This window comes from Borostomias antarcticus, assembly GCF_949987555.1.
Source record: "Borostomias antarcticus genome assembly, chromosome: 3".
NCBI lineage: Eukaryota > Metazoa > Chordata > Actinopteri > Stomiiformes > Stomiidae > Borostomias > Borostomias antarcticus.
The window spans coordinates 29,756,363-29,771,693 of record NC_140236.1 but is presented as its reverse complement, the minus strand read 5'-3'; the positions used below and the strand labels follow the sequence as shown (position 1 = coordinate 29,771,693).

Below are 15,331 nucleotides of genomic sequence, written 5' to 3'. Positions count from 1 at the left end.
AATATGGGAACAACATGGATGCAGCAAAGAATAATCAGAAACCGTTTATTGCCATGCAGTTTTACAACGTGCTAGGAATTTGCTTTCCGGTGAATAGCAACATTGGACATGTTGCAGGAACGAGACAGGGCAGTGCAAATGGCAAATCTAGTGCATAAAAGGATAAGCTAAAGAAAAGAACAATGTACAAAAAGTAGTGCAGTCAGTGTATATACAGTGAGTATGCAGTGTAATGTGTACTGTAGGTGAGTGTGTGTGTGTGTGCGCGCGGCGTGATGTGTGAGTGTGGTGCGTCCTATACATTCATTCAGGTCCTCAATCAAATCATTATTTGTATAGCGCACTTCATACACAGAGGTAACACAATGCGCTTTACAGAGAACAAGGGAGGTGTGCATAGGTCCCACCCCTACATATTCCAGAGGGAAGCAAAAAAACAGTATCACCCAGGGTCTAACGGCTAAGAACAGGTCCTATACATACATACATACATACATACATACATACACACATACATTCAAGTGGTCATGTGCATGTGGTCATGTGCAGGTGTGCAGAGTACCAGATGCTGATGGAGGAGGTGAGGATGGACTCGATGATGGAGGTGTAGAAGAGAACTATCATTTCCTTTGGTAGGCTGAATTTCCTCAACTCCCTCAGGAAGTTCATCCTCTGCTGTGCCTTCTTTGCAAGGGAGCTGGTGTTTAGTTCCAATTTGAGGTCCTGGGAGTCGTAGTGCCCAGGAAGTGGAAGGAGTTGACTGGACACTGGGATGTCGTTCATTTTGATGGGGGATAGGGGACAAAATAAATATATTTGCATATATGTATATATGCACAATATGGGCACAATATGTACATCCATGTTCATTATTGTTAAAATATATTGGAATATATGGACCAATATTTAAAATATATGTATTAAATTTATATTGCCCTTAAACCCCTGTATATGTATATGTATATATATTGTGTGTGTGTGTGTGTGTGTATATATATATATATATATATACATATATATGTACACCAACTAGGCCCTTTTATTCCAGCTATCAACTGTTCTCTGTTGTCTCATGGGTGTTTAGAGACCAGTTTCACCTTGTAAACAAATGCAGGCGTTCAGCTGTACTGAATGCCCATAGTATTTACAATTTTACGACAGTTGTGCAAAAGTGAACCTGTAAGGGGCGCCAAATTGCAAAAAGACCACATCCTAAAACGGACCTTTTGGATTATTGAAGAAAAACAATTGTGGACCAAGATACAGTTTCCGTCAGAAAATAGATTTTTTAGAAGCTGCATTCTCAGTGCCCCGTCCGCCGCCATTACATGGATATACTTGGCTCGCGCTTGATTTTAAATTTATTTTACAGGCCTCCGAATTACACCAAAGTTATATCGGTGAGTCAAACGTCTTATAATATGCCGTAAATAAGGTCCAGGTTGTCGAAAAATAACATTCTCCTTTAAGGTTACTTATGATCATATACAATAGTTCAGATCAAAACATTGATAAAACTAACACTTTTGAGAAAGTCTGATAATTGCTCTACCACCGTTTTGGTTATACAATGGATGTGGGTGGGCACGGTGAAAAATCATTCAAAAAACATGTTAAACTCTCAATTTCAAAGACAAGAAACTCACCGAGGTGTTAGTTGGCGTTGTGACATATAATTCACCATAAAGTAAGATTCTAGTTCATCTGGAAAGGCTTGTTAAAATATTTAGCATAGAACTATTTAGTCGCAGCACATACGTGTGTAAACTTCCGCTTGAACTGAGTCCGATCTCGCGCAATGCCTTGAAGTAGTTCCGCTTCCTGAATCCCCTCTGCGGATTGATCTACACATCTACAACGGTCGCTTCAATACAAGTCAATGGATTTCATAAAATGATCAATAAAACCATACAGGATTCATACTTTGTGCAGAATTTGATATCAGAACACCAACGGACACCAATTACCCCCTTGGTGAGCTTCTTGTCTTGAAATAGAGAGTTGAACATGTTTTTGAAAGATTTTTCACGGTGCCCACTCACATTATGATCTAAACGGTGGTAGAGCAATTATCAGACTTTCTCAAAAGTACTAGTTTTGTCAACTTTTTGATCTGAACCATTGTATATGATCATAAGTAACCTTAAAAAAGGGCTAAACATGCATTTTCCCTTTACTACTCCTTTAACTAGCTAGCTGTTACCTAAGTCATAGAAACCAGGTCCAGCCTGGCTTATGTGCGTGGTTGGCTTGTTTCTGTTCAGGACTGATAGGATGGAAGCTAGTCATGCCACTGAAATAGCTGTGAATTGAAATGACATGAAATAATGTCTGATAAATTAAGACGCCTGGACACATCAGTTCCAATGCTTCCAATGCTAATCCAGCACAATAAGAGCGGGATAGCCAGTTAGCTCATGAGCTCACAACAACTAGCAGCAGCTTCCATAACATTAATGGTAGTGGTCAGTGGCTAAAGCAGTTACACTGATGATTGCTGTAACGTTAGCTATTTTGCTACAATTGGTTCAACTTCTGTTTCTGGAAAAAGGTAAGGGATAAACCCAGATAACACAAGGCTAGCGGACCAACATCCGGTCCCCGATGGACGAGCTGGCGGACCTCCGGACGAATCCGCTGGCGGGTTCCTGGCCATTTGCACATCGGGAACGGCGGACCCCTGGCAGATTATTAGCGTCAGGGACAGCGGTCCGCTAGTAATCCGAAATGCTCCCGCTATTGCTCCACCACCATTCCACTGGCAGTTTATTGTCTATATCCTAGGCCCATTGGCCCTAGGCTTATGGATTTCTATTGTTAAATTAACTAAAAAATAGCTAACTTGCTAAAAATAAAATTGGGGTAATCCTTCCTTTCATAGTCCCCCAATTACTAAACATTTACCTGGTAAATACATGCAAAGTATAGCCTAATATATAATGGGTAATTACTGAGACACCTATACTGTAGGTATAATTTCAAAACAGAAGTATTTCAAATGTTCAATTACTGCACATAAATTCAATAACTGACATAGCACCACCAGGTAACAGCATTTTTACATAGCTTCTATAACATCCAGTGACACAAAATCTCCCACAGCAGGGTTTAAACCCCTGACCTTTGGCATGGGAGTCAGGCGTTTTATTCACTACACCACAGAGGACCTAGAAAGTCTTGTCTTGGTGTCACAGTGTATTTATTTTGATTTGCTGGAACCACTGCCTCTTGTGGTGGCAACATAGAACTGCAGGTCAACTACACAATGGAGGGAGGGAGAGACAACAACCAGACAAATGCCATCTATGGTGCGCTGGCTTCCAGCCATGCACAAAAAGACGTGCATGCATAGTGCATAAAGGCCTCGCAATGCCTATTTCACACAGGGCCTCACATATCTAGACGGGCCTGGCCATAGGGAATGTCAGGTTTAGACCATTGGAAGGGCACCAATAGAGCACTGCATCACTTTTTATCCACTAACAGAGCACTCATTAAGACACGTTATTGAGTTTTCTTGCCGTTTTCCCATGTGAAGGGCAGACCCCCCCCCCCGGTTTGCAATGGTTTTCATCCAAGGTAAGACCAATGGGATGAGACAAGCATTAAATAAGAATTAAAACTATGTCATAGTTTAACTTTATTTCACCTTAACAGTTACAACTTAAAGTATCTTTTAAAAACACGGGTGTACCATTGAATTTTAAGTGCTGTGAAATTGACAGGCCTTCTTTGACACAGGGAGGTTTCGTGAGTGTAAATCCTCAATCTTCCTGACACTAATGCAGTGCTACAATGCTAACGTGAAACCCCATGCTTCTTCCTACAGCAGCGTCTAAATAACCAAGCCAAGCAAAAGGCTTCAAATAAGTGATGTCATACCATTCATGGTAAAAGAAGATATTGACGGGTGCTTTCACATCATTCTCATAATCTCATTCATTCATAACACTGTAATCTCTGTACAGTCTAACCTGTTCAGATGAATCCACACTTCACTGTCCAACTACATTTCTTTACATCAAAAATAAATTAACAATTATTACAACAACAAAAACATTTATAAAATTATAGCTTTACAGACAGACACTTTTGTTTGAGACCACATAGACATGAATCCAATTCTGTTAGTTGATAACAATCAAATTCCATTTGAAGAACTCACACCCGTGACCAGATCTCTTGGATTGGTGGCCTACTGGACCTTACTGTGATGAGTGATAGATTGGACGGCTACACGAAGAGCCATAAAATAAGTCTAGATAAAGCTTTTGATTTGCGTAATGCCTGATTTCTAGCTTGCATAAACTTTAAATCTACACAGCACATTCACAACTCCAAAAACTGTCACCAAAGGCACCATAAGATTCACATAATGTGGTTAGAATCGACTAGAGTAGCCATTGTGCATCCCTTTTAAAACAGCTAGTAAAGAACTAAAGTAGTTTGGTATGAAAATCACAGGAATTACTGAAGTGTGCTTCTAGCAAATGTTCACTATACTAACATGCCTTTGATGAGTACATTTCCCACAGAACCTTGGTTTTCTCCTCACTTTTATACAGCCCAGTGAAATGGAAGAAGTCTCCTATAACGCCACACCAAGAGGTACAAATGCTTAGTAAAGGCTAAAAGCAGCAACAACACAGTCTACAGTGCCAGGAGGACAACTTCCTGCGTGTGTGTGTGTGTGTGAATATCAATAACTTGCACGCCTGACCGCACGCGCACATGCGCACACGCGCGCGCACACACACACACACACACACACACACACACACACACACACACACACACACACACACAGTAAGTTGTCCTCCTGGCACTGTAGGCTGTGTTGTGCTTCCTCCTGGCACTGTAGACGGTGTTGTGCTTCTAGTGGTCTCCAGCAGAGCCCCCAGAGTGTCTCCTCAGGGCCCCTGGGCCCAGAGGGTGACGGTCCGGTCAGCAGAGGAGGACAGGAAGGTGAGGTCGTGGGTGTGCCACCTGCACTGTATCACCTTGTCCCCGTGCTCTCCAGCCACAGTCACAGGGAGCTGCTTGGTCAGGTCACCTACAGGTGACAAACGCAGACAAGCTTGCCATGAGCACGCTGATCTGAATGAAGTTGAACTTGACCATAGATGTCATAGTGGCCACATCCTGTGTCATGTCATATCTGTTGTGTGTGTGTGTGCACACACACCTTGCAGGTCAGTGATGATGACTTTGTTGTCGTAGGATCCGGTCAGCAGGTAGTGGGCCCCAGGGGAGAAGCGGACCGAGCGCACGTCGTTGCCATGGGGACGGTACGTCTGGACCACCCGGGCCCCTCTGATGTCATACAGCATGCAGCTGCTGTCCTCCTGGCCCGTCGCTAGGAGACGCCCGCTGGGGTCCACCGCCACCGAGGCCACCGCACTTCCTGAGTGGGCGGGGACAAGAGGCTGGTTGTTATTGTTTGGAGCAGACTGTGACTGCAGGCGGGTCTTTTGGACAAAAAAAGGTTGGATTTGGATAAATGCAAACTACCCCACACATCTGAGTACAACATCCTGGGCTGCTGAAGCTGACTGGAAAACTGAAAGATTTCATAAAACCATCCACCCAAGTGGGAGAACGTCTTGACTCTAAGTGGATATGACTGCATGGTGGTAGTGAATTATATTCTCGTCCTCCTGGCCGACGGAACCGTAGCGCGGGCCCACCTGATCCGTGCAGGGCCGAGCCCACCACCCGGACGCAGCTGGGCACGCGCAGGTCCCAGAACCGCACCGTCTTGTCCTGGGAGCCCGTGGCGATCATCCAGCCGGACCACGTGTACAGAGACAGGATGTGTCCTGGGTGAGAGAGCACAGAGGGGCCGTCCGGCACGGCGGTCGTTAGCGTGATGGGATGGTGGATCGTCGGGGGGTAGGGTTGCAAATTTCAAGGAATTTCATTAATCGATAACTGTTAACCTTAACAAACGATAGTCGATTAATTGATAAGAATGTCCCGCGCCGGACTGTGCTTTGCTCATTGCTTCATTTTTTTATCTTCTTCCGCCGTGTCGTAGTTGAAATTTCCCGGCATCCCAGTTAGCCTTCACTACATGGCGGGCGCCCTCATGTGCAGTCAGACCTTAAAGCCCCATTATGTAGCGGTCCAGTTTTTTGCACTTTAGCGGCCCCTAAAGGCCACTTAGAGCCATTACAACCGCAGTACCATTGTCGTAAAACGCTGAGAGACGCCTGTTACGCCTGTCATGTGCATTTGTTGACAACTGACAAGCTGAGGAAAACAGAGTCTGCCGGCAAATTCGAAGAGGAGAGCTAAAGGTAAAGCAGAACGTTCATGCGAGAGAAAACCGCTGCTCGCGGTCAAAGGTTACATAGTGCAAATACAGGCCGCCGGACCCCTCTGTGGGAATGGAAGAGGTGCTGTTCTCGCTATAATAATCCAGCACACCAATAGATCGACTTTGAAACTGATATTTAAAGATAAAATCAACAACATAGTGGGGCTTTAAATCATGATTACATTTCACTCAACTCCTGTTGAAAACGTTCATTCCCCCCAAAAAAGTTCTGTTCTATTAACAAGCAATTAATCGAGTAACCAAATCTTACTCCAGTAAATTCTTATCGGCAATTAATCGATAGTCGATTAACTATTAACATCCCTAGCGGGGGACTGTGTGTGTGTGTGCGTACCTGTGTGTCCGCTGAGGGCGTGTAGTCCCTGTCCTCTCTGGCAGTCCGTGGTGTAGATGTTGCAGTCCCCGGCCCCCGCGCTGATCAGGATGGAGCCCCCGCTCTCCGGACCCTCCATGAAGGCCAGGTCTCTGATGGTGCCGTCATGCATGCTGAACTCCAGGTCCGGACCTACACACACACACACACACACACACACACACACACAGAGGTACGCATGCGCGCACCACACACACACACACACACACACACAGAGGTACGCACGCGCGCACCACACACACACAGACACAAAACACACCAAAATACACATTATTAGACACAAAACACACACAGTACTGTATTATACAAATGGCTTCAAGCACATTTCACATTCAAGCACATTCATGTACAGAGACTAGACAAACACACAAATACAGCCCCAAGTGGCCTGAGCTTGCACGCACGCACACACATACAGTACACACACACACACACACTTTACCTGTTGCGTTGCAGGTGTCGGCGTTGAAAGGCAGCACCTTGACATATTTGTCGTTGGAGCCGGTGGCCAGCAGCTGACCGCAGTGGCTCCAGGCCACGCAGTAGATGGAGCCCTTGTGGTGCTTGTTCCTCCTGAAGCAGACGGTCGGCGGTTTGACCGGCCCTGAGCCGCTAGAGGAGGACACACACACACACACACACGGAAGAGAGAGGATCAACTGGACATTTCATGCTCCACATATCTGGAACAAACTTCCCGAAAACTGCAGGTCTGCTGCAACTCTCAGTTCTTTTAAATCAAGACTGAAGACTTTTCTTTTCACCGCTGCTTTTTATCAAATCAAATAATTATTCATTCATGCACTGCACTGTAACTTTTATTACTGTATTGTTTCCCCTGCATTTTGTTTAAAATGTCTTTTTTTGCATTTCGTTTTATATGATCTTTCATGTGTTGCACTTTGTGTTGATGCTTTTAATGTCTCATGTAAAGCACTTTGAATTGCCTTGTTGCTGAAATCAAATAAATAAATTGCCTTGTTGCTCTACAAATAAACTTGCCTTGCCTTAAGACCTGTGAGGACATGGTTGGGCTTTGTATAGCCTCAGGGCCCCTACCTGATGGTGAGGGTATCGAGGTATTGTTAAGGAATTTACATCTAAACACCTTAAACCTTTGTCCTCTCTCTCCTTTTGTAATTCATCACCTCCCCCAAATATTCACATAGCTGTGCTAACATACAAAATGGCTTCCAGGAGGCCATCTGTCTACAACAGAATAACCATCCTTTGTCATCCTTTGTCCCCAATTGCCGCCTTTTTCTCATGTCACGTCTGTACTCTTGGCCACGCCTGCCATTTCATATGACGTACAATGGAGTAGCCAATCACATCCTGGAAGCACCGTACCTGTGTTTGACTGCATATAAGGCACAGCAAAAGACAGAGCCGGCACTTCGCTGGACACCACCCTTGTTGCGTTGTTCAGGAAGTCCTTGCGCTCGTATGTTTTTCACAATAAACCAGACTTAACCTTTTGAGCGAATCTTGGTAAATCCTTTTTTGACTAGATCAGTTAAATTTCTATTACAGTATAGCCTCAGGGCCCCTACCTGATGGTGAGGGTATCTGGGTATAGCCTCAGGGCCCCTACCTGATGGTGAGGGTATCTGGGTATAGCCTCAGGGCCCCTACCTGATGGTGAGGGTATCCGGGTATAGCCTCAGGGCCCCTACCTGATGGTGAGGGTATCCGGGTAGGCGCAGACCCGCAGGGTTTTGGAGTTGGAGCCCACAGCGTAGAGCGCCCCCGTAGGGTGGAAAGCGACAGCGCGCACGGCCTGGGTGTCCTCCAGACTGTTCACCACCACAAACTGGGCCTTGGGCTTCCCACCCTGCAGGGCACAGGAGAACCTACGGTAAGGAATGTGCTTCTGTGGGAAAAAAAGGCCCTGAGATGTGTTAAGAGTCTCGGCATGAAAGCTCCTCCTTCACACAGACTCTTTCCTTCCGCCTGCGCTGGTGAGGACCCTTGCTTGGTCTCTGCCTTGGACTGTCCACTTTGAGGCCGACCTACGTGTTGCTACGGTCAGAAGGACTCTTACCTCCTGGGAGTTGCTGCGCATCGGGGAGCAGCCAGAGTCGTCTTGGACTGTGGGTAGAGCGCCTCGGAGTTTCTGAGCACTGAAATCCCCCCAACACACACACACACACACACACAGTTAGCATCAGAGCATGTGAGTGGAGTGGAGCGGGTTTCCAAGAAGTCGGAGCGTTGGCCTGCTCTCCCGCTCCGGTACCGATGCTCACAGTGTTAGCTTGACAATGGAACTACTACTTCCAAAAGAAAACAGAAAACACGTTTTCAGTTAATAATCTAAATGGTCTGTTTTTATTAGCCTACTTAAAAAAGAAACATTGACCTAAAGTTTGAGTTGAGTTGTGTGTTTTTTTGAATGGGTGAGTTGATGATGTAAGCGAAAATGGAGATGCAACTTTTTTTGAATGGTGAGCGGGGCGGGGGGGGGCATCTGGGTGAGCGATGAGCCCTTCTGAAAGGAGCACCAGGGAGTCTCTTTGAGGGGGGGGGGGTGCGGAGCGAAAGAACAGCCCTGTGAGCGTGGAGCGGGATTCTCACCGTGTACACCGCGGTGAAAGGTCAAACCCCCAGATACCGTAACCTCTCACCTCTGAGTGGAGGAGACGGGCGACTCCTCCAGGGACGGCATCCCGCGCGCCCCTGCCGAGAGAGGGGTGCTGCTGCTCGCCCCCCCAGGCCTGTCCCTGAGGGAGCCTGTCTCAGGGGCCGGGGTGATGCTGGGGGGCCCTGGGGGGGCCCCGGGAGGTTTGGGTGTCACTCCGTTGCACTGCTGGGAGAGATTCTGCACCTCGTCTCCCAGGTCGTCCAGGCCCACGTTCATCTCCTCCAGCTTCTGGATGGACCTACATGAGATCAACACACTTGGAATAATCATTTGTTGTCATTTCTATTGTATTGTATTTCTCTCTCTCTCTCTCCCACCTTTCCTGTCTGTCACCTACACTGTCCTATCATAATAAAGCAGAAATGCCTTAAAAATATATCTTTAATACAAATTTGTTGTAATTTCTATTGTATTGTAATGACTGGAAAGCACGTTGGCTCAACTCCTGTTGTTTTTAAATGAGCTATATATATATAAAAGTAACTTGACACTGGCGTTGGCACTACTCAAGCTTTAGACAAGCTTCCCAGCCTGGTAAGGTCTGGGGGTCTCCAGCCTGGTCAGAGCCTTCCTAGAGGTCTGGGGGTCTCCAGCCTGGTCAGAGCCTTCCTAGAGGTCTGGGGGTCTCCAGCCTGTTCAGAGCCTTCCTAGAGGTCTGGGGGTCTCCAGCCTGGTCAGAGCCTTTCTAGAGGTCTGGGGGTCTCCAGCCTGGTCAGAGCCTTTCTAGAGGTCTGGGGGTCTCCAGCCTGGTCAGAGCCTTCCTAGAGGTCTGGGGGTCTCCAGCCTGGTCAGAGCCTTCCTAGAGGTCTGGGGGTCTCCAGCCTGGTCAGAGCCTTTCTATAGGTCTGGGGGTCTCCAGCCTGGTCAGAGCCTTTCTATAGGTCTGGGGGTCTCCAGCCTGGTCAGAGCCTTCCTAGAGGTCTGGGGGTCTCCAGCCTGGTCAGAGCCTTCCTAGAGGTCTGGGGGTCTCCAGCCTGGTCAGAGCCTTCCTAGATGTCTGGGGGTCTCCAGCCTGGTCAGAGCCTTCCTAGAGGTCTGGGGGTCTCCAGCCTGGTCAGAGCCTTTCTATAGGTCTGGGGGTCTCCAGCCTGGTCAGAGCCTTTCTATAGGTCTGGGGGTCTCCAGCCTGGTCAGAGCCTTCCTAGAGGTCTGGGGGTCTCCAGCCTGGTCAGAGCCTTCCTAGAGGTCTGGGGGTCTCCAGCCTGGTCAGAGCCTTCCTAGAGGTCTGGGGGTCTCTAGCCTGGTCAGAGCCTTCCTAGCGGGCTGGCGGACCTGTTGAGGAAGGTCTGGGTGAGGTTGTGCTGGGCGTGGGACACGCCCTCCTGTGGCTTGACCCCGCCCTCCAGGAGCATCTGCTGGTAGAGCTGTCTCTGCTGCTGCTTGGTCTCCAGGTGCTGCTGGACACGCAGACGCTGCCGGTAGAACTCCTGCACCTGCTCTGAGTCACGCTGCTGGACACACACACGCACACACACACACACACACACACACACACGCCCAAATGCACACGCACGTCCGTTAAAAACGCACAGACAAAAAGGGTCATGACACTACGCCACAAACCCACACCGCAACCAACTCTACGAACCCAAGGTCTCATCCCCATCAAAAAGTTCCCCAAGGCCTCTATTAGGCCCAGTGGGCCCCCCCTCCATCTCTCTCCCCCGTGACCCTCTGCACACGCAGGGAAAATCCAATCTGCCGCCCCGCCTTCCGGATGCATCAAAATGAGCGATGAGCACGCCGACGGGCGGCGTGACCACCCATCACGCGCCGACGCCACACGCCCGTCCTTGACCCCCGATTACGGCTGCGGAGGCGGACGAGGGGTCCGGCGGCGGCGGTATCTCACAGCCGTCAGGCTGCAGGGCCGTGTGGGGGTCGACTCCCCGGCGTGTGCGGGTGTGGTGGGGGTGGGGGTGGTTGAGGAGGATTTATGGGCGGGTGAAGATGGGGCGAGAAAGGAGGAGGAGGAGAGCAGACAAGGTCGGGAGACAGAGATGACCCTGAGAATACAGTTGTGATGAGATAACTTCTGAACACTCATTAACACATGCTTACTTCTTTATTTACCAGCCTACCTCACTCCTGTCTGTGCCGCAGGGCGGCCCCCCGTCCTTCTCAGGGGACAGAGGGGTACGAGGCGCACTCGCTCCTTCCGGGCTCTGCGCTTGCTTCCTGCAACGGGAACACAACACACACATGACTGGACGGGAAGCCGGCAGGGACATTCACTACATCCACTGTAGCTGCCTGTATGAGGGTCACGTTGTAGGATGCTGAAAAAAATCTCCATAATGTTCAATAACACAAACCCACTGATCTAGTGTGTGATTTGCACTGAGCCTTGGAAATCACCGGCTGCTTATTAGCAAACCAGTACATAAGGTCAATGGTAAATGGACTGCACCTATATAGCGCTTTTATCCAAAGCGCTTTACAATGAAGGCCTCTCATTCACACATTCACACACACCAATGGCACGCATGCAAGGCGCTAGCCTGCTCAATGGGAGCAATTTGGGGTTCAGTGTCTTGCCCAAGGACACTTTGACATGTCGTCAGGAGGAGCCGGGATTTGAACCACCAACCCTACGATCATTTGACAACCTGCTCTACCTCCTGAGCTACAGTCGCCCCTGCAACCAAGGCAGGCCTGGAGGGACCCAACAGGGACATCTCACATCCTGGCACTACGGAGCGCTATAGTGACACGACTACAGCATCTCTGTATGTATCAATTTATATGGGAAACACCTCTTTGACTCCTTGTAGCCTATAGGGGCGTTTTGTATTCATGTTAAAGCGCTGGTAACCAGATTACCAGGGCTAGGGACTGGTTGGGACTGCACCAACTTTTGGGTGGATGATTATAACAGCCATTCACATGTGTTTATCTGGCGGTTGTTGTTAAAATGCTGACACTAGACCCTTTCAATGGATTTTTCGGTCGCCAGGGCAACGACTTGGTCCCAGCAAAGTTCTGGTGTGTCAGCTGCAAAAAATAAATAAAAAACGGGACCTTATTGTCCGGTGGTGGGATTATTATTATTATTTACATATCTCAGCTGTTGGGTCTTTGGGAGGCTCAGGAAATAGCTGCTATGGACGAGGAGGACCAGGAGAACAACACCTTGAGAGGCAGGTGGAACAGCGGCACCCCTGTCCTATCTCGACCCGGTCCTGTCTCAACTTCCCCCTACCTCTCGGGGGAGTCGTCCTGCTGGGGCAGATGGTTCTCCACCAGACTGCGGCTGAGACAGGGCGCCACGCCGGCCTGCGCCCCCCGCTGGTCCTGGGCTGCCAGTCCGTGGGACAGGCCGTCCAGGGCCGGGTTCAGAGAGCGGGACATGTAGGTGTCGGCGGACTGGGGCCTCTGGCCCACCGGCGAGGACGGGTGGGGGGACAGGCGGTTGATGAGGGGGGTGAGGAGGTCGGCGTGGCCGGCCCGGGGGGGCTTGACCAGGCGGTCCACCTGGACGCTGAGGGTCTTCTGCTGGAAGGCGCAGGAGAAGGCCCCGGGGGACAGGTTCTGGAGCCAGGACAGCAGGGACAGGTCCACCTCGTCGCAGCCGTTGCCGCAGAGCACGTCCACCCCCAGGAGGACTTCCCCCTCCATGATCTCCTCGCCCGTCGCTTTGCTCTGGAGGAGGACGGACGCACCACACGGAAATATGTCACAGCCAGCAACGTCCCTGAGAAACATCCCTGAATCATGACCTCAGGTGACCTCATTTGATTGTCTGTCATGAGTGAAGGGCCAGACACATTTTGCCCTTAACTGCTTCAAAATCTAAACAGCAAAGCGTTTCAACTCTTAGAGACCTTCTCACGTTTTCAGTCATTACATTTACATTAGTCATTTCGCAGACGCTCCAAAACAACTTACAATGATTCTATTTAACGTACAACACAGAACTCCCAAGCGCATCTCCCCTCCAAACAAGCGACTAAGAGCGTAATCTAGCGCCGAAGCCGAAGCGCGAGAGTATCCCGCCGCCAGTCACCTGACAGAACTCCACGCAGCACTCGTAGAGGATCCCCTTGATGAGCAGCTGGAAGAGGCGGTTCCCGCTGGCCCTGAACCCGGCCTCGCTCAGCTTCCTGTCGGCGGGGATGAACTCGGCCACCATGACGCAGGCCTCATCGAAGCAGTGGACGCGCGCCGTGCTGGGGTTCCAGTCCTTGAAGTGGGCGTGGTGCGTGAGGCGGGGCAGCGTGAGCAGCAGACACAGCTGGCTGTAGTCGTCTCTGCTGGGGCAGAACTCCTCCAGGCTGTGGAGGCACCGCACGGCCTCCTGCATGGTCAGCTCCAGCTGTGGGCGGGGACACGGACAGGAACACAGGGGAGAGAGGCGAGGGGATCGGGACGTTTTTTGAACAACGTTTTTGAATAACACTTAGGGACAGAAGCCACGATTTCGCTTTTGAGCGTTGTTTGCCGCAATGCTATTGAATTTAAGCATTCAAGTTGATTGGAATCTACGTGTTTCAAAGTAAGGAGCCCTCAAAACTGCACGGCTCCCAACTCAGAGCAACAAACAGTGCGCACTCACGTTGTGAGGGTCATTGGCTGCTGACACAGCGTTATTCACACACAGGGCCTCCAGAAACCTCTGTTTCATGATTATGTAGCGGAACCTGGACATGGAAGAAAACCAGGGTCACTCTCCGGAGGGATGTTCACGGCGTTCAATAAAAGTAAGAATTGGAAATTCTTGCTCTAGCTAGGTTGAAACAATATACAGAGTTTGGTTTGCTTAGCAACCATTGGCCAATATGGCTAAATTAGGTTTAGACTATATTATTGAATGATGCAGTTACTTCATAACCAGTGAGTTGACAGTGTCAGTCCTCTATGAAGATTTGACCTGAAGCAGAACATGGACACGGGACTTTCTGCATGACTGGCTAATCAAGGGAGAGTGGACATACCGGTGGGCAAAGACAGCTCAAATTCATAAGGCTCAGCCTGACATTTTGAGAAGAACTTGTCTCACCTTTTCTTGTCAAACTTCTCCATCCCCTCCAAGGGTTGGATGAACTGCAGGGCTTCTTCCCATTGGCCATCCAGGATCAGCTGTCTACAGGGTCAGGAAACAAAGAGATGGTTGACGGCCAGCCAGAGTTCAGAGAAGGTTAATAACGCAGCCCGGTTCAAACGCCGGCAGTAGTGCCAATGCTTCTTGGTGGTGCGTGTGGCACTGCGGAATAACTCAATATCAGACAGGAAGGACAGCGGCCCGATCAAGTACGCTAATGAGTCATGATCAATAATGGTGAATGGTTCATTTAATCAAACTCTTAACCATGGCAAATGTAATAATGTGTCAGGGAGATGGTCCTTTGATTGAAGTATGCCTAATAAATGTCACATCCAGTGCTGTCCGAAGCAGTGAAACGTCATGATGAGATGAGCAGATGATTGGATGTGGCCCCTCACCGGAGGAAGAGCATGTCGTCAGAGTAGAGGCCGTTGATCACGCCGCTCTCCTTCTCCAGGGCCAGCATGCTGATGTGCAGCTTCCTGGAGTTGAGGAAGTCCAACATCAGCTTGATCACCTCCGCCTCCTTGATGTTGATGGTCTCCTCTGCTGTCATGATAACGGCCTGTGTTGGGAAAACGACAGGGGCAGATGTGTGAGGTGAGCTGTAGGTTTCGATCTTGTAGTCACTGAAAGCAGAGCTGCTATCCCTGTGTTAGCAGAAAAACCGGGCTGTTTACGCTACTAATTGCTTTGGATATCCTAAGTTCGGCTCAGTAAGCAAAACAAAAGGTTAGCCAAAGGTTACTTTACAGAGAAAGGCATTCAAGTTGAATTCAAAAACCTATCCATATTGATTCTCACTTAGATAGGCCAAGCAGTTTTATTTCAGCGTTCTGAGACATAGGCCCACTGCAGACTGCATCATCATCATCATACTGTAGCTACGTGGTGCATAACCCAGGGACGGTATAGACACACTATAGCGTA

The 15,331-nt window shown here is 49.0% G+C and overlaps 1 protein-coding gene across 1 annotated transcript; it reads right to left on the bottom strand.

Moving 5' to 3' along the window:
* Nucleotides 1-4,910: 4,910 nt before the first annotated feature.
* On the bottom strand, nt 4,911-14,957 carry LOC311329779 (WD repeat-containing protein 47-like; the record flags this gene model as incomplete). Its single annotated transcript, XM_084461701.1, has 15 exons — nt 4,911-5,053; nt 5,186-5,404; nt 5,688-5,819; nt 6,675-6,845; nt 7,156-7,325; nt 8,390-8,547; nt 8,758-8,836; nt 9,341-9,595; nt 10,630-10,808; nt 11,439-11,535; nt 12,560-12,999; nt 13,364-13,672; nt 13,913-13,997; nt 14,357-14,440; nt 14,800-14,957. 15 exons carry the CDS (start codon nt 14,955-14,957, stop codon nt 4,911-4,913), a joined length of 2,679 nt encoding a protein of 892 aa, XP_084317827.1.
* Between the last annotated feature and the right edge of the window lie 374 nt (nt 14,958-15,331).